Here is a 22,878-nt window from a genome sequence, read left to right on the forward strand (position 1 = left end):
TAAAAACATTTTCTTAATAAATATATCCTTTCAAATGACTGTGATTGTCAGTATATTACCATATTACATAGGGCCTAACAACCTGCAACCTTGTTACGTTGCAGTACTGCACAATTATCAAAAGCACTATCGTAATAATACTTGAAATAGTAAGGCCCTAACAGACTGCATTCTAACAAGGATTAACTTTACTTGGATATCTCACTGTAACCACAATGAGTATTGCTCTCAAACACAGAACAGAATCTACTTTAGAAAGGTTAACCTTAAATGCATGTCAGGCTGTACTTGTGGTGTCATTCACATTTGCTTCTGCTAAGAGAAACAGAACTTGTCCATGGTACTGTAACTATTAACACTCTAAGATACTATTTACAGCTGCTTCTAAAATAGAGTCAGTTTCTACAACACCTTCGCTGTGGTCTGGAATAAATTTTTCCAGGCAGTTTTCCTGTGAAGCAATAGGTGAAAAATTGGGAAATTCTAACTCAACCGAGCCGCTACTCGTCGCTTCGTTTTGCGGCTGCCTCCCAGCTTTCTTCAGTTCCAAGATGTTTTTAAACGTAGTTTCTAAACTCTTACTGAGCAGTAAGTCTTGCTGGGGTTCACCGGAGCCTTTCCTGGTATCGGGATGTAAAACCTCGTTCTTTGGAGAGCTCCTCAGAGTTTTGTCCTGGAGGGAATTATTACACGTTACCTTTGAGAAAGGCTGAACTGCGTTCCTTGGTATTTTATTGTGTGTTCCGTGACCGCCTCTCGACACAGTTTTTGACAAGTCTTCAGAACTCAAAGAATTCTCAGTGGGCTTGGCAAGATCTTTCCCAGCCATCCTTTCTTCAGAAAGGGCCGTGTACTGGCTCTCAGAAGAACAATTAGCTTTTTCAAACTTTAAAGCTTTAGTGAGGCTCTCCGATTTTTTAGTAGAAGCTATTCCTTCTTGTGGTGTCAGAACGTTGTTAGGCACTAGAGGAAGTTTACTGTGATTTGCGGACTCTGCTGAGCTGGATTTTGGTCGGTCTCTGGCTTGGTTTTTGGTAGTCTGACTCCGAGGAGCTAATGTTTTGCTAGACTGATAGTCACTTTTGCTGGACTGTGCTTCTTCAGCTGTTTTATCAAATTGTTTGGCAGCACAACAAAAATCGGCCTGATAACCATCTGAAAACCAAACAACATTTTATTTAAATTACCTCTACATCAAAACAGCAGACACTTCACACTCGTTTCTGAGCATTAAAATCCAAGCAAAATCCACAGCCTACAGACTCACGTCTTTTAAGAGACTTACGCACGCTTAAGTGTGCCGCTGAGCCCAGCTTAGGAGACTATCACCAAACTAGTTGCTGTACTACACATGCACATGCACTGTAAAGCCAGGCTATGGGCACTTCCCAGCATTCTGAATATGCAAAACGTGGTCTCTGGAAGACTAATACCTTCTTCAATACACACTCTGAGCATCTTGTACAATGTACCGGATACGCAGAACATTTACACAAATGGTAACTGTTATTTTACACCAAATCACATGTTCAACATCAGTCTGGTTAAAAAAGTTGTCATTGAAGCACCCATGACATTCCAATATGAAGATGAACGAGTACCCATGCTTTTTTCTGCACTGCTGTTTGGGACTGCCAGCAAACTCACAGGTTCTTCTCCACTACAAGTGAGACCTCACAGGAGCCATCACTATTATCAAAAGAAACTCAAGAACTGTTTCTCTGCCCAACGAGCCAAGTAATTGCCTTCAGCTTCACACTGTCTCTGAATCACTGATTCTGGGAGTTATTAAAGTTTTAACTGGCAATTGCTTCTTCAGTGTTTCAATTACCAGAATCCCTAGCAATCAATGCCTCATTCTGGCCACGACTATTTTTAAAGACCCCATCCTCCTGCAGTTTTTGTAAGACTCGGAAGTTAAGCATTACTTACCAGGATCCACTAGTGCAAGACGCTTATCCCGGGTCAGAGACGCCCTTTCTTCCTGGTTAAACATCCTGTCGATCATAACCATTTCTGCAGAGGGATTTATCCGCTGTAGGAAAAGGCAAGAAAAAACAACCACCTCTGTAGTCACTTGTACATTGGTACCAACTCAAAGCATTTAGAGCTTAGTTACTCCTCAGAGAAAAAGAAAGTCAATTGATAATTTGCAGCAGAGAATGTTCACAACTCCACACCATCTTCAATAATCTTGCCTGTGACCCCAACCACTACTGAAATTCAACCATAATATATTATTCGCGTTTTGTAGCACATTTTATTTGTTAAGATTTTAAGACAAGAAATTACTAGTCCAATTGTAAGAACCATACCTTTTCAGGACAGAGTATGTTTTCATACTGTATACTGCAATTTTTTACATCACACAAGTATCTTTCTCTTTTAGAAAGAAGAACAGCAAAAATTTTGCAATGGAACCACCCTATCACCTCATTTCTTCCCTGCACTTCTCTCCCATCCTACTAACAAGATTAACTGAGCTGCATTTTGCTGATGACTCCTTCAAGACAGGTGGTCCATCCACCACAGAAGAAAGTTCACTGGCTACTAAGTCACGACAGGCAACTAGCTGCAAACTTGAACACTAAGTGAAATAACCTCTTCAAAATGACCAAAAGGGATTTACCATACAACATGCCAGATGCTACAAGAACAGATTTTAACCTCCACCTCCCACTTTGCATCTGTAATTAGTTGCAAATATTTTATGGTTACTATCTTTTCTTTTTTTTTGAATCTAGCAGTCCCATGAAAACCATACTCATTCACACTTCCATTACGTGTGATTTAAATGTCTGTTACTCTCAACTTCAAAAATTTTCCAGGCTTGAAAACTAGTATGCCACAATGGCATTCCCTGCTCCTTGTAAAACACATTCTTAAGTAACTTTGGGGTTTTCTACCTCAATGCCTGGGACTGGGAGAGCATTTGAATCAGAAGCATTTCTGATGAAAATGGGAGGCTCCACCCAGCCTCTGAGGAGAAGTAATGATTTCCCAAACTATAGTATAATTCAGCTCCAGCTATAATATGGCTGGAGGCTCTGAATGGAGTTTTTCAACATTCTTTCAGGCACTATCACCCTCAGAATAATACAGAAATCACCCACCTGGCCACCTGTTCAGTGTAAGACAGAAGCATATACAGAGAGTGGAAGTTCACGTGTTTTAAGTGTCTGTGGAGCTTGTATGTAACAGCACCCTTAGGTGGTAAGTGAAATACAAAAATCAACCCTTTTCACTGATTTTTAAGGTGTGCATACACATAAAAATGCAGGCTAGCCACTAAGACTGCTGGTGCAATCACACGTGCACTGGCTATATATATATATATACGTATGTATCTCTAAACCCTTCACATATAGATTTATCATCTAAGGCAATAAATAGTATCAACAAAATGAAGTATAATGCTAGCTCTCACCATCCCACAGCTATATCACTTCTTTTTTTAACCAACCGAACCGCATCCTCTAAGCCCCAAATGCACCTGGGTTATGCACCTTACCATTGCATCTTCTATAAGCAACCATCTGTATTTGTTCAGCATGGCCTGTGTCCTCTTCAGCAGCTGTGTAGCTACAGACTCAAACTCACTGTCCACTAGAAAGACAAGAGAGCACTTATAAATACCATTCATCACTACGTAAAAGGTTTAGTAACCTGCACAAATGTTAAAGTTCCCTTCCTTATTGCTTTTAATTACATACAGAATTCTCTCAATACATCAATTATAAACACATTGCCTGTTTTTCAAAAAGAAAACTACCTTTTCTTAAGTCTTCCTCTGTTGGCAGTGATCCCTGGCACACATGGTATGAAAGGAGTCTCTGAACTGCATCGTTTAATGATCTGAATTGACTTTTATCTGGTGTCACAGCATGCACTTGATCCTTCTGTAATTGCTGTAGTATGCTACAAGGAAAAGTAAGGACATGTAACCAACACATACTCTTAATACAAGTTTATACATTGACAAAACTAAAAAGACATTAAGGTTAGAGGAAATATCTGCAACACAGTTACAAAAGAAGAAAGACTTACAAAGCTCCTTTAGTTAACTGTTTAGCAGCAGGCCTTTTCTGTCCACCTAAATGACCATCCACCTAAGTACAAAATAAAAGACAAATTACAATATATCCCCTCCTTTGCAAAGGCTACATTTCAGTAGGTGTTTCTGCCAGTTATGTACATCAGCAATACTAAGTCTAATCACCACAACTGTACAAACACTTTCAACTACCTCCTGTCTTCACAGGGCACTGTATCAATGAAATAGGGAAGTACTACCGTGAGTATCTTGTGTTCTACTTCTAAGAGAGGGAAAATTCATTTCATACTACACCACCAAGTAAGTTTACAGCAAGGAACAAAAATTCTGAAACAGATCCTCCCTTGTTTTCTTCCATGGCTTTATAGTTTAGTTCCATGCACAATGAACACTTTAAAGCCTACAACAAACGTTTGCTTCTTGCCTTCAGCTACTTAGTCCATGAATGTAACAACTGTCTCCTCCCTCCATAAATTCTTGTATTCTCTCCTCAAATAAGCTGACTTCCCCCCACTCTCCAGCCCCAAACCCTGGAAGCAGTATTAAATTTTTGTGCATAGTTGCCACAGATAAGAGAACTGTTGGTGGTTAAAAAAAAAACCACAACAAAACCCCATAAAAGACAATGTGGTAAAGAATAAATTAGACAAAGACCAGATGGAATTCTACTGCTACTTCTCACAAACCTCCCCTCCAATTAAGCTAGAGAATAGCTGAGTTGGTAAAAAACAATGATAAGAGTAGGTCTAACATGTCCAAGTCAGAGAAGAATTGCTATGTCATATGAAATTACCTTCAGGGAACAGTACAGTACAGACTCAACTTACTGATTTACATCTCAACAGAGCACTTAGGGTATCGATTTGCAAAATATTCAATGGTTATTATGTCAAAGTAGAATTTTACAACATTGGCTGGCTTCATATACTCATAAAATAACCCAACCTGCAAGGACCCCTAGATTATGAATATGGAGTTGAAACATTCCTACCTTACCAAAATTTCAAGGGAAAGGGAAACACATAAAAGTAGTATTCTCTACCTGTATACTCTGTTGAGCTGATGATGATCCTATTACTTTTTCCTGTGACTGTGCTGTTCCTAGAGATTGCTGGATGATTTTTCCTCCAGAGTCCTGTCCTATAAAAAGTATGTCAAAAAGACTGTCATCCTAAGCAGGTACAGAGTAATTTCATGTAGCTAACCCAATCATTTCAATTGAGGATTTAGCTTTTATGAGAAAGATATGTGTCTCATGCTTAAAAGCATTAGCACAACAACCCTGTGGAGAAACTGGCTCCTAAAAATGCATCAGGACTGGTATTTTGTGCTTCAAACTACAAAAATCCTCAGATATAAATAATCTCCTACCAGTGATGTGACAAGAAATTAAAATACCGTAAGTATAGTGTCCCAATAATTTATTGAAAATCAGACATTTTATCAGTCTTTTCAATACTAACTCCTCCTCAAGCATATCAATCAATTTTTTCTAGAACTCCTCAAAATACATAGACAGCAGGCATCATAAAAACGGTTTCTAAACTTCCTGCATGGGCAGACTTCCTTCAACAGTCCCGCTCAGGAATTCAAACAGCATGTTATCAGACTTGCCACATTACAAGTAACACAAGACAGAACTTTATTCCCCCAAAAAACCCTGACTGTGCTCATTGTAGAGCATTGCCTGGACAACCTGCACATAGCAGCACACAAGGGGGGCGGAGGGAAAGGCAGGTAGTTTATGGGATTTTAAAATGACCTTCAAAAGGGTTACTTATGCACAAAGTGATCATAACGGTTACTGCCTTGTTCTGTTTGCTTTGAATATATTGGGGTTTGTTTTTTTAGCAGCGTGGTGCTGCTTGAAAAGCCCAATATTTTGCCATGAACAATGTATTAGCTATTCTATCTGTAAGTGACACATTCAAAAACAAATCAGGTGATGACAGCCTGCACATAATCTTGTAATCATTGTTTTTCTTTCCTCCATAACTGAAGCTGCCATGACAAAAGAGGGTCATAGAAAAAAACTTCATAGAAGTTTTTGCAGATGTCCATATTTTGAAAATTACTTATTACCATTTATGTAAGCTGAAAAAGGTAAGAAAACTTAAAGAAGGGACAATTTTGGACTGGATAGAGGGGAGAAATAATTGCTTGTGGAGATTCAACTTTGAACTCTATAAAATGAAGTGCCATGGTTGGAAAAAATAAAAGCACACATTCAGTATTGAAAGATTTAGTATGCATTCTTCTAAAAATAAAATTCTGATAACCTTTAACCATGCTGATAGGTCTTTAGGACCCTATCAGCATGAGCCATGAATGCAAGTCTGACACATCGAAGAACCACCAATTTCTGTTGCTGGAGAAAATTAAGAAAATTATTTTAAAAAGACCTTAGTTGACCTGATAGTGTGTTGCTCAGAAGACTTGTTAACTGAGGCTGTCTCAAATTATCCTGTGTCTTCGCTGCAGAAACCGGTGATGTCTGGCTCAGAGCTTTTTTCTGTACCACACACACAAAAAAAAAAGCAGACATAAACGTTTACTGAAAACTTTAACAGAGGAAAAAAAGCAAAAAAAACCAATAAAATCCAGTTCTACACATCCTTTCTCAACCTCAAACTCGTAAGTGGTGAAATTTCAGATATCTCAATTCCTCCTAAGCAAAATAGTTTCATAAAGTAAATCAGAGAGGAACAGAAATTACACTAACAATACAAATATACACCAGTTGCATTCTAGAAGACCCACTACAAGTGGCCCTCAAAAAGCTCAGCTTCTGAGAGTCTCAAAACTTCAGGATGACTAAATAAGCTGTGTCCACAACAAAAAAACACACAGTGGAACAAACTGTCCAGTGTTTGGTGACTAAATGATAAATGGTTTACAATACAGTACAATATTTAAAATGAAGCACAAACAAAACAAAAAGATTCTGGTAAACAGCAGAATTTGTTATTTGTGGTTCCCATTTTCAGCTCTCAAATTTCAGCACAAAAAAAATTATCCTTTGCAGCAGTAAGCAATATTATGCTTTTATATCTGCTGAAACTCACTGACCCAGCACATATCCTACAAATAGAAAGATGTAGATATGTGAAGAGAAAGGCAGGCAAGCCTCAAATTACTCATCTGCAAACAAAATGTTTCAACATGTGCTAACATTTTTGGCAAAGATTTTCAATGTAATTCTATAACAGGTTCACCCTTATTTTCTAAATACTCATTATTTTCTAAGAGACGCTATTTTATTGCTCATTTTGGTTGTGGTTTGAAAAAAATCCCTTACAGTCCTGGAAAAAGAGAAAGATCTAATATAAACAGAGCAGAATGCATTCTGAGACAGTTACTGTCAGTATATTATAATGCCCAAAGAAAAAACAAAAACAAAAGCAAAAAAATACAGAAGTGGAATAATAGCTTGCTGCTACTTGTGTGACAAGTCACTGAGCCAAATACTGGCACAGTTTGGAAGTTCACTTATGGAAGTTCACTTATGGAAACAAACTAGTTCAATATATTCTGCAGCTGCATCAACTGGACAAAAAAGACCAGTTCTCATCTTCAAATTTAAATAAGAAAGCCCGCTTCTGAGAGAAAATACTTTTTAAATATTATGCCTTTAAAATCTGCTTTAAAAGGTGTTTCCTTTTACGGTTTCTAAGAAACACCTCTTGCCTTGTCTTTGCTTCAAATGTGAAAGCCTCAAACTGCTCCAGGCCCACACAACTACAGTAGGCAAAATGCCAAAGAGATAAAGCTTTAAAAGGTTTATTTTTAATGGTAAGTAATAGAGAAACCCAAAGAAACTTTATTATCTCTAATTTGAATAGGTCAAACCTTGAAAACACATGCATAGCTTTTAATGGGGTAAAAAGACTCCTAAGTGCTAAGAATGTACCGAGCTTTACAACTAGCTCTATGGTAAGATTCTCAGGAGAGCTCCTAATTGTATAATCTTTCAACATCCATACCTTCAAATTAGAGCAGAAACAGATCAGTGTTAAACTGTTCTGTAAATCACCAACAAAATCTTCTGAACTCATTCACTTGGTGAGAGAATTCAGAAAACACTGAGTGAAAGGCTGTCTCTGGGTTACAGTACTTTTCAGCAGACCCACAGCATTTGCGCCAACACAAGCAAAATTAACTTTCTTTTTATTAACACTGACTTTACTACTCTGATAACCACATTTCAGCATGGTTTAGAAGCGTATCTTTGGCTACATTCTCAAGCAGCTTTCATACCTGACCAAAGGTAAACGTCTGTTGCGTTGCTCCAACTGAAGTGTGACTAAAGGTGCTGGCAGATTTGGAAGAGGATGCTGGAAGACGATGAGACGCACTGACGGGAGCTTGAGTTCTGTTCTGTGTGAGCTGATCTCCAGTGAAGTTTCCTCCTGAGGCGACAGACTGAACTGAGGGTCCCAGGCTAGGATGTACTGAACCAGAGGAACTCGCAACGGCAAATCGGTTAGAAGCTGACATGCTTGAGACCGTCGACTGCCCAGGTGACATCGTAGTAAAACTCGATCTGCCTTGAGAAGCATTAGCTTGACTGGGTGACAAATGCACCACCGTTGGTGATGCCTGCTGCAGTGGCACCTGTCCACCAACAATTTGTGAAGTTCCATGATTCACTATAACTTGGTTTCCAGGAGCTGCGAACGTCTGGCCAGAAACAAGCTGCACAGATGTGCTCTGATTATTCAGCATCTGTCCTGAATACGACTGGTTGGCTCTCAGCATGTTTGTAGAGTTCCTGTTGAGCATTACATGCTCAGCAGGCACTTGGCTAGGAACCAGCTGGGAAGGCTGAGTCTGAAGAAGTTGTCCATTTATAGCTTGGACATGATGAACTGAGTTGGAATTAACAGACAAACTTGTAGGTATGAGAAATTGGTTCTGAGGTGTGTGAGGCTGTCCCATAGGAGAATGGATAACAATACTACCTCCAGCATTGCTAACTGTCTGAGGCGTAACTGACTTCCTTGTGTTTTGTTGATTAACAATATTAACAGACATGTGAGGACCAACTACTGAACTCTGAGGAGAGTTTGCAGAAGCAAACGGAATCCCTTGCTGTACATGATGTTGCTGTATTCCCAAGTTATTTACATTGTAGGCAGTCTGCTGACCCATCTGGATAGGCTTTGGTTGGATATTAATGGGAACTTTGTTAGAGTTTGGTGCCAAACCCCTCTGAATGATGATATTATGGACAGGCAACGACGTCTGAAAATTTGTGCTGTTAAATGGAACGGTTACAGGTTGTGCTACTGGACTTGAATTTGAGTTACCAAACAGCGAGTTACCATTTGGAGTCTGTCTATGAACCAAGAGGCCACTACTCATGTTTGCAGGTGTTTGTTGACCATTACCTTTCAGTATGATCTGAGATCCATCAAGGTTATTAATGGTCATCATGGAAGGTTGATTACTAAATGAACCAATTAGCTGTATCTGCCCAGAACCACTAATCTGGCTGCTATTAGATAAATGCTGGCTGGGAACACTAATTCCGACATGTTGCATAAAGCCATGTTGCACACCGACTGTATTGCTTGCAAAAGATGCTCCAACAGGTTGCTGTACCACTTGAGTAACTCCTATAGGTTGCAACGTCTGACCTGAGTAATTAGAAACATTAGAAGCCTGAGTAAAGGATGCTGATGAAGAAGGATGAAGCTGAGCTTGTGCAAACTGTTGGCTAGAACCTACACTGGCATCCAAATACGCCTCTTCTGCCAAAGTCTGTTCAGTAATATTGGCCTCTTGCAAGGACTTCTGAAGAATATCAAAAGGCTGATCCTCAGTAAGATCAGGTAAAGGAGAAGACACGAGTTCATCTTCAAGAAACTGAAGGCTACTGGACAGCTGCAGTCCATCACTAGGCCCCTCTCCAAGCTGACCGCTTACACCTTTTACGGACGACTTAGGATCAGTGTTCTGAAATGCAAAACAAGAAGTAAGTCATTTTCAGAAATTCCGAGCTCTACCTTCTCTCACCAGTAAACTGTTTTTCATGCAAGCAAGCTTTCTTTACAAAACTATATTCTTTGCATTGTATGTACATAAGGTTACGTTCATCCCATACAGTGGGCCAGCATAAACATGTGCATCACTTACACCCTACTCATGACCTTGTAACAGACTCCTGAAGGCACTACTCTCACTTCGCCAATCTCCCAATTCCAGAGCATTCAGCTCTGCAGCTGCACTGTTTCAAGAGGATGTAACATGCTCTTGAAGCAACCTTTTCCCTTCCTCAAGCTGAGCACTGTATGGACAAAAGGATAAAAGGAAGGAGGAGTGAAAAGACCTCCACTGGAACTCAATCTGGGGCACGGTTTCAATAGCAGCAGTAGTAACAGGGACAAGGCAGAAGAAAGCTGCTCTTTCGCTGACTTATTCTACCAATGACATCCACCTCCAAAATCCTACCGATACTGCTACAGTCACATCGATGCAAACTAGTGACCATTTCCTAAGGCTAAGGGATTACACTAATTCTTTGGTTAGAAACATTTTAAAAACAAAGCAGTAAGAAAAGCCACACTACATACTTTGTGGTTTATGCTAGTGAAAGATTACAGAGAACTATAAACACGCAAACTACATCATATACTAACTGGCACCTAGAATGAAAAAAATCATCAAATCTACATCCATAAATATGGTGATAATGAAAATGAGAATCTACTTTACTGTCAGTAACATTTTCCTGAAACTATGTCCACAAACTCTGAATAACTGTCATGGTTTAACCCCAGCCAACAGCTACGCACTACACAGCCATCTGCTCACTTCAAGGGGATGGGGAGGAGAATGGGGGAAAAAAAAACCACCAAAAAACCCATAAGCACACCCCCCCCCCCCCCCCCGCCCCCTCAACAAAACTACTTGTGGGTTGAGATAAAGACAATTTAACAGGATAACAAAGGAAGAGACTAATAGTAGTAGTAACAATAATAATATATAAAACAAGTGATGCACAAATGCAATTGCTCACCACATGCAGAAAAAAAGAACCCGACGCCCAGTCTGTTTCCAAGCAGCTTCCCCAGTTATATCTGGAGCATGACGTTACAGGGCAAGGACTATCCCTTTGGCCAGCCTGGGTCAGCTCTCCTGGCTGTGCTCTCCCAGCTTCATGTGCACCTGGCAGGGCATGGGAAGCTGAAAAGTCCTTGACTTAGTGTAGACACTAAAACTACCTATCAACAGCTAAAAACATCACTGTTACCAACATTATTCTCATCCTAAATCAAAAGCAGAACACTATACCTACTACCAGAAAGAAAATTAACTAATCTCAGCCAGTACAAGGACAGTATCCACCCCTTATTCCATACCACCTACATCATGCCCAAGCCCTATGTTTCCCCATACATTCTAATTATCATCATTTTTCCTGTCTTGTGATACATACACACAGATATTATTTTCTTGGTCTATGGGCCATCCCTCTAAAACATTCATTGAAATTGTTCAGTCCATGACTTTAGGACTCCATCTGTCCTAACAGTCTCTCAGGGCAAAAGACCATGTGTGCTACTGGATTGCTGCACACTGCATCTGGAGCTCGTAACTGATACATCTGGTGTGGTCCATGCTCATGGTCTGCCAGCTGAACATGCCTCTCTCAAGGAAGCCGCTGAAGCCAATTCATCACCTCTGCACCTCGCTCAGTTTCATCAAAGTTCATTCTTAGTTAGTCTGGTTGATTCTTACTGTAATACCACTGTTATGGCACACAGCAACCATATTCGTGATAACACACAATATTATGTGCCAATCAACACCATACAATGTAAAACACTAGCTGCTTTCACCCAAAATCGAATCCCTTGAAGTGTGCATTGGCCTGTCCAAACCTTCCATATCACTCACAAAGTGCACACCCGGGTCCTTGAGCAAAAGCAATCCCATGGATAGGCTTACCCAAGGCAAGAGTAATCCAAACTGTCTTCCCTAAATTGTTCCTTATGGACACTACACGGACTTTCTACAATACAGAACAGTGTTAATTGGGAAAGGCCAGCTTAATTGGTAGATCCTCTAGGGTTGACTAACCAGGGAGGCTTTGCTGCATGTTTACTCCAGCATTTGAAGGTCCCAGCACTCATTGTTCTCAGCATAGTCTTTAACAGCCCACTGTCTCCTTTGATTCTCCCGCAGGCTGGTGCATGAGAGGGAACGCGATACACCCCCTCAATGCCATGCTCTTTGGCCCACTGTGTTGGCCACCATGAGTCCTTATAAGAGGTAGAGCACCAGCCGCTTTTCTCGTTCAGTAATTCTAAAGCCAACTGGATGGCTTTCACTTTGCACACTATTTCACCTTCTCCTTCAGTAGCTTCTGTGACCTGTTGCATAAGACTCCGTACTGGCCCTCCTGTGCAGGTCACTTCACTGTTCTTGCTCTACTGCAAAAACAGCTTTCAGAATGGTTGGAACTATTCTCTTTCCTTTCTGAAAAACTGCTGCTGGTGTGCTGCCCCATACAATGTTGTTGATGTACTGCAGCTACTCCAGAGCTTCACCCTGTTCCAGAGCAGTTTAGACTAGTACATGGCAAATGGTGGAATTGCGTTTCCACCCCAGGACAGTTGATTACAGGTGATTCCAAGTGAAAGCAAACTGTGGCCTGCACTCTGCTGTCAAAGGAATGGAGAAAAACACATTGGCTGTATCAATTCTGGATTATCACTTGGCTGCCTTTGACTGTAGTTCATACTGAAGTTCCAGCTTGACTGGCAGGGCAGCACTCATAGGCAGCATGACTTCATTCAGGTTACAGTAGTCTACTGTGAGGCTCTTCCACACTGGCCATGTGGGACTCTTAAAAGGGTGAGCAGGTTCTGCTGATTGCTCCTTAGCTCTCCAGTTGATGAATCAGCTTATGGATGGGAACCAGGGAGTCTAGGTTGGTGCAATGATTTAGCATACGCTGGTGGTGTGCTCTGTACAGGTCACTGTCACACTGGTTGGGTTCACTGAACTTCATCAGCATCAGTGGGTAACTGCACATTGTCCAGGTCAAAATAAGCTATTTCCCACATGGGTAATTCCCTCAGGTGCAGGTTACCTCTCTCCATGGTGGCCCACTTGCCTGGGTCACATATAAAATCTTCTTTGAAGGGATATGTTTCCCTCATATCTGATGAGTTGCCTCCAGAGGCTTATGTCCCTTTTCCAAGTGCCTTGTCAAGGTCCCTGCCCCAGAAAGGGATCCCAGCTGCTTCCCCACCCTCTAATTCCAGGCTACTGGCCCCACTATCCCAGCATTAAGAGCAGCCTGGTGACAAGTTGCTTATCTCATCAATGACTGAAATCTTTGCACAAATCTCACAGCTCACAGGATGGGGATTGAACAGTTACCACATGTGTCGTTTCTTCTTGTTCTTGTGATGGTCCTGTTTTGTCATCCTTTACTAAAAAAGTTGACTCTGGTGTCCGTTTCTTCTTATGTACAGGGATGACCAACACTAGCATGGTTCTAGTTGGTTCTCTGTTTTAACTGCAGTGCTTATCACCAGGTTTGAGTAACCACAGTGCCCGTCACGGGGGTTGATCTCCATGTAGTATTCTTTAATAGTTGTTTAACCCTAAACAAGACCTCAATCACATGCCCTAACAATAGAAGTGTGCTGGTCTGAACATTCCAAGGACATTCAATACTCTCAAGAGCTGTTGTAATTAACCTGGTGAAGGTGAAAGAAGGCGTCTCCCCTACATATGGCTCTCCAAGGAGAAAAAGTAAAAAGGTATTATTAACAGTTTGTGACAGATGGCTTCCCAAGTACAAAGCTGGAGCTGTTGCTGTCGCTCCATTGCAGCTGAATAGATTCAGCCGCCACAGAGTACAAACACCAAACTAGTCTATCAATGATTGGATCATACCCTAAGCCAGTAGTACACCAAAGAGCAGAGCGATAACCTTAATCCAGTGCCCTGAAGTGACAAACCACACACAAAGCCTGATAGCCAGTATATATAGCAGTAAGCTGTTACCTGGCACAAATCTGAAACCAACTTTGTGAACAAATAAAACAACATTGTGGCCAGCAGACCAGTGATGATTAAACTAATACAATGAATGCTTATTGCAAATTTGTTTTAACATGTTCTGGTCAGATCTGTCGTTATCTCAACCCTTTGAGCCCCATGTTGGGCATCAAAAATGCCTGTCATGGCTTAACCCTGGCGAGCAATTGAACACATGGTTGCTCACTCACCCCCACCCCCAAACAGGTTTCTACAGGTAGCATGATGACTTTAAATGCATAATAATACTTGCAATAGTTAGACAGAGTACACCTTTCTAAATTACAAAATCATATCTCAACTATTCAAAAACAAGATCCAGTTTCTTTTTAGGTCAAGATAAATGGAAAATGTGGGTGTGAAATTAACAGTCACATTCATACTTTCAGCCCTCACTCCTTGAAGGTCAGAGACATTTGTTTTCAATCTCATATAAATAGTGTGAAGATGCTGCAAGCCATAATTATTACATGCTATAACATCCCCACTCCAACACCAGTTCCCCAAGTAAATTTATTCAAAATTTTACCCCAATCTGTTTGTGAATCAGCCTGTGTACTTTATAAAACTTCAGTCGTTTTAAAATATTAACAGATTGTTCTTAAAATTCAATTAAATATTTTCAAAATACAATTACAGAATTACAATAAACTTTTTACATTTATATTGACAGAAGGAATTAAGCTGGTAGTTAAGTGTCTCTATATCTGCACTTCACAAACACCTAAAATTATAAATCAGGTTCACAACTGTACCTAGCTACCATCAGGCAGAGAAAAAGGAGTCACAAGTGCAACAATGCTGTGACTCATAATTGTCAGGTTCTTGTGGAGAATTCCCTATTGCATCTGTAACTTGTCTCCAGTGACAATGACCACCTAAAATTACACAACTGTGTAATTTAAAGGGCTCCACTTAATGCTATTCCAGTTAGTACTGGCAATACAACTACTACCGATAATAGTAACAGCAGCAGCAATAATAAATAATATTACACGCAATCAAAATTAACAGCTTGAAACTCTCCCACTGTAATGAAGAATCCCAAGTCTCATTCCCTGCTCCGAGGTCTGTTTAGCATCCAAAACTACTTTATGTGCACAAACTGGAACCAGGCACCTTCCAAGCTAGTATCTGAATCACTGCTGCTCAGATTCAGAACAGCCACACAGAACACATACTAATTTTAACAAGGAATTAATGCCTCTGCAACTTCATGAATCTGCTTACCAACAAGTCTTAATTCTCACTGGTTTCACAAATACTCTGTTCTCTTAAACTGTTCTACTACACTACAGTAGGAAGATGGAAGCAGGCACTGAGAAATAGCTAAGGAACCCATGAGGGTTATAACAGAGACTTATGAACATCCAAGGAAACCACCCTAGAATCAGTAGGAATGGTATGCAATCATTCAAGTCGAGGGTAGGAGGGGAAGAGTGGACTCTGCTTTCTTGTCCTTCAGTCAGCAGGAACTTAAACTTGTTTGTGGTAGGTGAGGCTCTGAAACCTTTGCACCGAATTTGTAAACTCTGCCACTGAAAGGTATGAGACAGACATCAAGACAGTCAAATCCTACTTCATTATGGCAATTCTGAAGAACTTTCACTATCTGCAAAACCTTCAATGACCAAAAAAACCTCAGAAACCTTTAACTTTTCAGGTAACTTATAAGCGGGGACCATGAGAACATCTATTTATGTTCAGAATTTTGGTACCCCTTGTTCCTTCACAGTGCACTGTAATAATCTATCTTTACAACCAAGCTGTTCTTCACTTAGCACAGGGCTTTCACGCAAGAGAGAAGGAAGAGAAGATGGCATTGGCATTAATTACGAAGATTCATAAGGATGAGAACTGAGCATGAAAGGAACAAATGCAACAGAATGAAAATACAGTAATACATCCTAGAAACACCCACTGGAAATGCCTGCTCATCACCTGCTCATCACCTAACTTCTATCCACCCTCCAATCTCATAAACCAGAAACCTCTTTTAGCTTTCACCAAATACTTTTTGATTTTCCCAACTGCTACTCCCTAAGCAATGATTCCACCTTGCCCAGATTCTCCCAACTCCCTCTCAAAATTACTCCCAAAACTTTCTGAAAATACAGCAGATATACACCTGACTCCTGCCCACTGACTCATACCTAGCAGAGGCACCTCTACAAAGAGCAACTAGGAAGATTAGGCTGTGATAAATTGCTGTCTCAGGACGTCACCCTTTTTTCACCCATAACCTCATCTTTTTTCTTAGGATGAGTCCTCAAAACCCACCTCTGCCATACCACACATAGGAAGCTGCTGTCTGGTAATGTCTAGCCTGGTACCAAGTTGAAACCATTGTTCCTGATTAGCTGAAAATTGAACAATCTATAATACTCCTGGTACCCAGCACCCCCACCATTGCCTCAACCAGCTTATCGGGAAAAAAACCTGTCACTCAACTTAGGTTTCTTCTACAATATTTAATAGTGATACTGAAAAGGGAAGAACAGGACAAACACTTCACATCATACTACTGTGGCTACAGAATTCTACACACAGAGAAACAGCTTTCAAGATTTATTTATGGATTTATTATTGAAGTCCCTACGCACCTACAAGCATATCCATATATCTGACTTGGGACAAACAGACCGAGTCTAGACAACAGTACAACAGAAAGAGGAATTACCAAGGAAACCCTACTCCATGTATAGAAACAACTGAATTGTGGGATGAAAAATTCTTTTTTTTTTTTTTAAACACACCAATGAAATCAAAGAAGCATGGGTCAGAAGTGATCTCTGGACGTCATCTCATTCAACCTTCTACTCAAAGCAGGACTACTGCCAGCACTAGAGCAGATCAGCCTTGGCTTTATCTCTAAGAATGGGGATTCTGCAACCTCACTGGGTAAAACTTGGTTCAGGGCAGCGATACACTCCTAGCAAAGGCAAAGTACTGAAGACTATTTGCAGGACTTAATGAATTTAAAGTGACTTCCCTAATACTGAAGTTACAGGAAGGAAACAACCCAAGCTAGCCATTCAGGCTAAAGAACAAAACACAGCCCCACTCATTAAGTTGCTAGCTCAGATCCTCCTTGCAAATAAGAAACAAAATGATTGTAACATACATAAGAAATGTACGAATGACTAACTTCTAAGGTCTACATTTGAGCACTACTGCATCTACAATCACTAGAATTACAAGTCCTGGAGACTTGTAACTGGAGAGAGTTACACCTGAGAGTATTTTCACTGCTCAGTAAGCTGGTTTACAGGTTTATGAAACATGGCCCAACAGTGCAGTCTTCTTCAATTAATTCCCCCGTGAAAACCCGATGACATACTTAAAACATTAACAACACAAAGTGGTTCTATGTTAGCATTCAGAATTTTCCTATGAAAAAAAGTCCCCTATCTACTTCATTCAGTTTTATAAAAGCCAAGTGAAGCCACAACATAAGCATGCAATCTCAATACAAATGTAATTTATCTGCTGGTCACTTACATTGGAGTTGGCGAAAATTGAATTCGAGTTGGCTACAGAATAATCTGCATTAGTCAAGTCTTCATTGCTCTGGTAAAAGACAAAAGTCATGTTCAGAAATAGCAGGCTCAATGAAACTTCTGAATGCCTAATACCCAGGAACACTACTTACAGATTTGCTGCTAGGTCCATGAAGAAAATAATTCAGCGCCTGTGGGTCCCTTAAAGAGGAAGGAAAAAAAAAAGTTACCACTTTTAAGAAGCTCTTTCTGCTAACGGGGCTAATTTAACTAAACCAGATCCTGTATTCATATAGAACAAGCTTATAGTAAAACCACAATTCTTTCACTCACTCCAATGCAAAGCTGAAAGTTTATACTATCTGAAGATCTGTGTTTCTGTATCAACACAATTTCAAGCAATAAACTATGCTTATCACACAATTTTAGTTGCATTCTGCTTTACTTCCTTTTATGTGGGTATTACACATACTGTCTCTAAAAACCACAGTATTTTATGACAGCACATAATACAAAACCTAAGGAAAATACCACCACCAAATAGCATGAGAACTGCAAGAGTTGCCACCTCTCCTAGACAGGTGAACTGTAATGCCTGTTTAGCAGGTGACAAAGTCAACAGGGTATTTACAACCCTGAGTCTTTAACATGGTTTCTGCAACCCTTAACATAAGCCAGCAAAAACTCAGGGCTGCCAGAGTAACAGTCACTTCACTTAGAGGAAAAAGCAGCACCTTTTCCAAGTGAAATCAGCCACAGAAATAACTACTTTATTATTATTAAAAAATTTTCAGTGCATTTCATTAACTTAGCACTATCACCACATAAAACTAGATTAGAAATCTATTCTGACAGAATTAGTGTTGCAAATTCAAACAAATAAAAAAAACATTAATGCAACTGCACATACAGACCAAGTAAAGAACATTAAAAGGTTGTGCTATATGGGATTATTTTTATACAATTACACATCATTTCCCAACATGTCAATTAACGTAAAGAGTAAAATGACATGAAGTTTTTTTATTTTAAAACATCTTTATTGATTAACAAGTAATAATAAAACATTTTTTACAAGAACGAGATTCTCATGTAAAAAAGTATTAATTCAAAACAGCTCTCCTCCTCTCTGGACCATCCTAGAAAATAAAGAGGGAACAAGTTAAAGATCTCTCAGGTTTACAGGTAGCCTTTTAAAAGCAAAAATATTCCTCTATTCCTCTTTCTCATTGTCCTGGTTTTGGTCAGGATGGAGTTAACTTCATTTGTAGCAGCGGATGGAATGCTGTGTTTGGGTGTTAAAATGAAAGCAGTGCTGGTAACACCCTGATGTTTTTAGTTGCTGTCAGTCAGTCAAGGACTTTCTCAGCTCTTCGTATTTCTCTATTCAGGATTTCTCTATTCAGGAGAAAGGAGGGGCGAAGCCAAGACAGGTGACCCAAATGGGCCAAAGAGAGTATTCCATGCCAATTACATCCTGCTCAGTATAAAGGGGGGCTGATGGGAGGAGGAGGAGCAGGCGGCTCCGGGACGCGTGGTTTTTGGGGGACAGTCGGGTTCCGGGACGGGACGGCTCTGGGTGGCACAGCCTAAGCTGTGGGTTCGGTGAGAAACTGCATTGTGTATCAACAGCTTCATATTTTTTTTGCTCTAAAGTCCTGTTAGCATTGTTATATTTTATCTTTCTGCTATTTAGTAAACTATCCTTATCCCAACCCACAGGCTTTTGGTTTCTTGGGTTTGGGGTTGTTATTTTCCCCCTTCCTTTTCTCTTCCTTCGCCTCACCCCCACCCCTTCCCCTGCTCTTTTCCTGTAAAGAGCAGGCAGCTGCGTGGATCTCGCCGGGTAAAACCACAACACTCATTTAAAACCAAACTGCACTCAACATGTTTACAAATGGTATGTTAAACCCTACCTGGCAGAGACTTTAAGATATAGTTACAACATGGAAGGGGTTACATACATTTTCAAATGAAAATTTGTCAGTTCCATAGTAGATTACACTAAATTTCAAGAATTAAGGAGAACAAAACTCCTGATCTCATATAGGGCTTTATCAATGCTTCCAGTTTTAATGATAAATAACCAGGCCATTTAATAGCAATTACACTCACTGGCTTTAAATCATGAGAAATGCAATTAAAAATGAAGAATACTTCAATATTTCAAATTATTTCTCTAATAAGGAAGGAAATTTAGGAGACACTTACCAAAAGCAAAGATCAGATGGAGAAAAAAAATGTTTTCCTTTCTTCTAGATGCTTAAGTCAGTAATTGCTGCCAGCCACAGGAAGAACACTAATTTTTCACACAAAACACTCATCTGGATAGAGAGCACTTCATTTTCTGGACCACTAGTGAACTTGTACCAGGATCCTCATGATTTGTGCTCACGTCAGAGCACTTAATTGCCCCATAGAGTCAATTATCACCTTTAGGTTCCAAGCAGGATGTGTTGTCATTTGGCCACAATCAGTGATCTTGCACAGTATACTTCACAAAATAAAACTGCGAGCCATTACTGGCAATGGTTTTGCTATTGCATCCACACAGTAATCCCCAAATTACAGCAGCCACTTGGTGATACTCTGTTGTTTTCTTAAATCAATGTTCTCACTGGTTTCACAGGAAGCTTTGAGAGATTGAAAAAGGTAAAAGGCCTATTTCCTTACTGTATTAAGGTCAATGAACAGCTCTTGTATGAAGCAGACACAATCTTTTAGCAGCTGCTGGGAGACCGAGGTCATACCAATTTCTGGCAGAGTTTGAACAAAGTATCATATATGAAATATTTTGTTTTCTTCTTATGCTATAAAATACATTGTAGCATATTATCTGTTCTGGAATACTGGCATGAATGTTAGCCAAAGGAAGGTAAATTGTCACTTACACAAACCACAAAAACTTGCTCATGCTTCAGTTTTCCTAATTAATTTTTGAGATTCCCATATGGAATTATAAATCCCCAAATAGATCTGCTAAGGAAATAACAAAAAAATCCAAAACAAAAACAACAAAAAAACCCAAACCCACACCACAAGCAGAACCCAAACCAAACACACACAAACACCTCCATTTGCCACTTAAAATCCCTAATTTTATTAAAATTAAGTATCTTTGAGCAAAATGATGATAAATTCTCATTTGTTGTGAATATTTAACAGTACTTGGTAGCAATTCTATTTTTCTAGCATTTTAATGGAAATTCATGGTTTTAGTAGAAATTAAGTATTTGTAATTTTCAAAAATAATGAACTGACTTTTCCATTTAAATGCAAGCACAATGTTCACAAAAGCATCTAGTTCCACTAGTCAAATAAAATTAAATCCAGAAGAACAGATCTTTGCAAAGAAGTTTGTTAACTTCCCTAGTAACGTGCTTCAATGCCGACCGACTATTATCACTTTTTGGGGAGGGAACCCCTTCTCCACGAACACTCGTTCCTCAGCCCCTCTGGAGGAGAATGCCAGCAAGCGGACTGGTGACTAGCACACACTGGGATTGAAGGTTTGTGTGATACACACATCTCCACGTGGAGAAGTGAAGCGTAGCTACTCATTTCATCCACAGGTCACCCAGTCTTGAGGCAACACTTGCACCAGAACCACATTCAAGGAGATGATTTTGCAAAACAAGAATTCTGTAGGAATAACTTACCCAATAAGATCAAGGAGGCAGGATTCATCATCGTCATCATCCATGACAACTAGAACAAAAAAAGGAAGAGGATGACTATTTGATAAGTGTCAGACAAAAGATTGTTTTCAATGATAAAACCAATTTAGAATATCTCAGTATTTTTTATTAAACAATTTATTATGTAGACAGATATTTACTACTTGAAAAATTCTTAAATAAACCTGCACCTTCCACAGAGGTCCATTAATTTTTCTCAAAATCAAATTCAGTCACATGCAATGACATACAAAATTCCATGGAAAGTTTTTCCAGCTAGGGGTTTTTTTTTTTTTAGAATTCTTAATTGGAGAAATAAAAATGATTAAACAAACTTATTAAATAGAACTTAGATGTCTTAAAAATGTTAGTAAAGAAATCAACACTGAATGCAATCTCAAAATTCCAATTAAAATGCTTCTGTAGGGATTTGCTACTGGCTAATCCCAGTGAGTGAATAACAGAACACTACAAAACTTAAAAAGATTGTGACCAATTAGTGACTATAATACTGACCAGCCAAAAACTATGAACAAATTTAGGTCAGTGTGATGATGGTGCTGTTACAGGCTAAAACCAAAACTGTAGCCAAGACATTCCAAAGCATGAAGAACATCATGTTCTTGCAGACATTTCTTAGCTATTGCTAGTGACAATATGGCCACTTTCAGTTTCTCCTCAGCAATACTCAGAAGTGTACTTAGACAGACGCGTGATTAATGGCACAGAGTTCTGAAAATCCTTTTAACAATGGGTGGGGAATTCACATTAGCCAAACTGTTTGTAAGTAACCATTCACTGCATACAGAGCATTTTTAGCCTCAGAGTAACATGAACACCCATGCTCTTACTGCCTACTGGGTCAGGTGCTGCCTGTACCAAACACACTCCATCGCTTCTTCCAGTCGCTGGTCTTTCAAAGCTTCTGTTTACATATCCTGGTTCTCCTGCTCTCTGTAACTTTCAGAATGCCACCTGACACCATACCTTCTCCCTTTTCCCTGTCAGTAACTCTCATAACCACCTTATTCTCCCTTATTCTTTAGGTAGGGATCCCATCTGAATCACTGGTTCAATTATCAACTGATACTAGCATTTCCTAAACCTCCTGGTACCCTAACTTCTGTTAATTTATCCAATCTCAGATTCACAGTACCTGCTAATCACATCAAATCAGTTACTGTGCTTGTATTTTTCTCAACTTCCCTTAAAATGTATGCTATCATCACTCATATTTAGTAATACAGTTTTAGCTTTAAATCATTTTGCTGTCTCTCTTGCCAAACAGAAGCTTACTCTCCCTGACCAGACCCATGCGAATCATTGTTCAGGCTCTCTCTCAAGAGCTCCATAACACCTGAGACAACGAAGGGACTGGAGCATCTGTTACACAAGAGGCTGGGCGGACATGGGGGAATCCTAGCTCTGTGCATAAATGCCTGGTGGGAGGGTGTAAAGAAGACTAAGCCCAATTCTTCTCAGTGCTATCAACAAGAGGCAACAACAAAGTCTATTTAGACATAAAACCCTTTTTTATTTTCTTAACTCACAAGGTGGTCAAATACCAGCACAGCTTTTGCAGCAAAGT

General features: G+C 39.8%; 1 protein-coding gene across 1 annotated transcript; it reads right to left on the reverse strand.

Moving 5' to 3' along the window:
- Nucleotides 1–299: 299 nt before the first annotated feature.
- BICRAL (BICRA like chromatin remodeling complex associated protein) lies at nt 300–21,321 on the reverse strand. The gene is made up of 11 exons (XM_084262270.1): nt 21,273–21,321; nt 17,766–17,814; nt 17,615–17,683; nt 8,312–10,012; nt 6,467–6,566; nt 5,097–5,194; nt 4,048–4,109; nt 3,773–3,918; nt 3,512–3,606; nt 1,933–2,035; nt 300–1,155 (listed from the first exon to the last, which is right to left on the reverse strand). The coding sequence occupies exons 1-11, from the start codon at nt 21,314–21,316 to the stop codon at nt 353–355; spliced, it is 3,270 nt and encodes a 1,089-aa protein (XP_084118396.1). The 5' UTR covers nt 21,317–21,321; the 3' UTR covers nt 300–352.
- Nucleotides 21,322–22,878: the final 1,557 nt, after the last annotated feature.

The sequence above is a fragment of the Gallinula chloropus genome, assembly GCF_964237585.1.
Source record: "Gallinula chloropus genome assembly, chromosome: 3".
Classification (NCBI taxonomy): Eukaryota; Metazoa; Chordata; class Aves; order Gruiformes; family Rallidae; genus Gallinula; species Gallinula chloropus.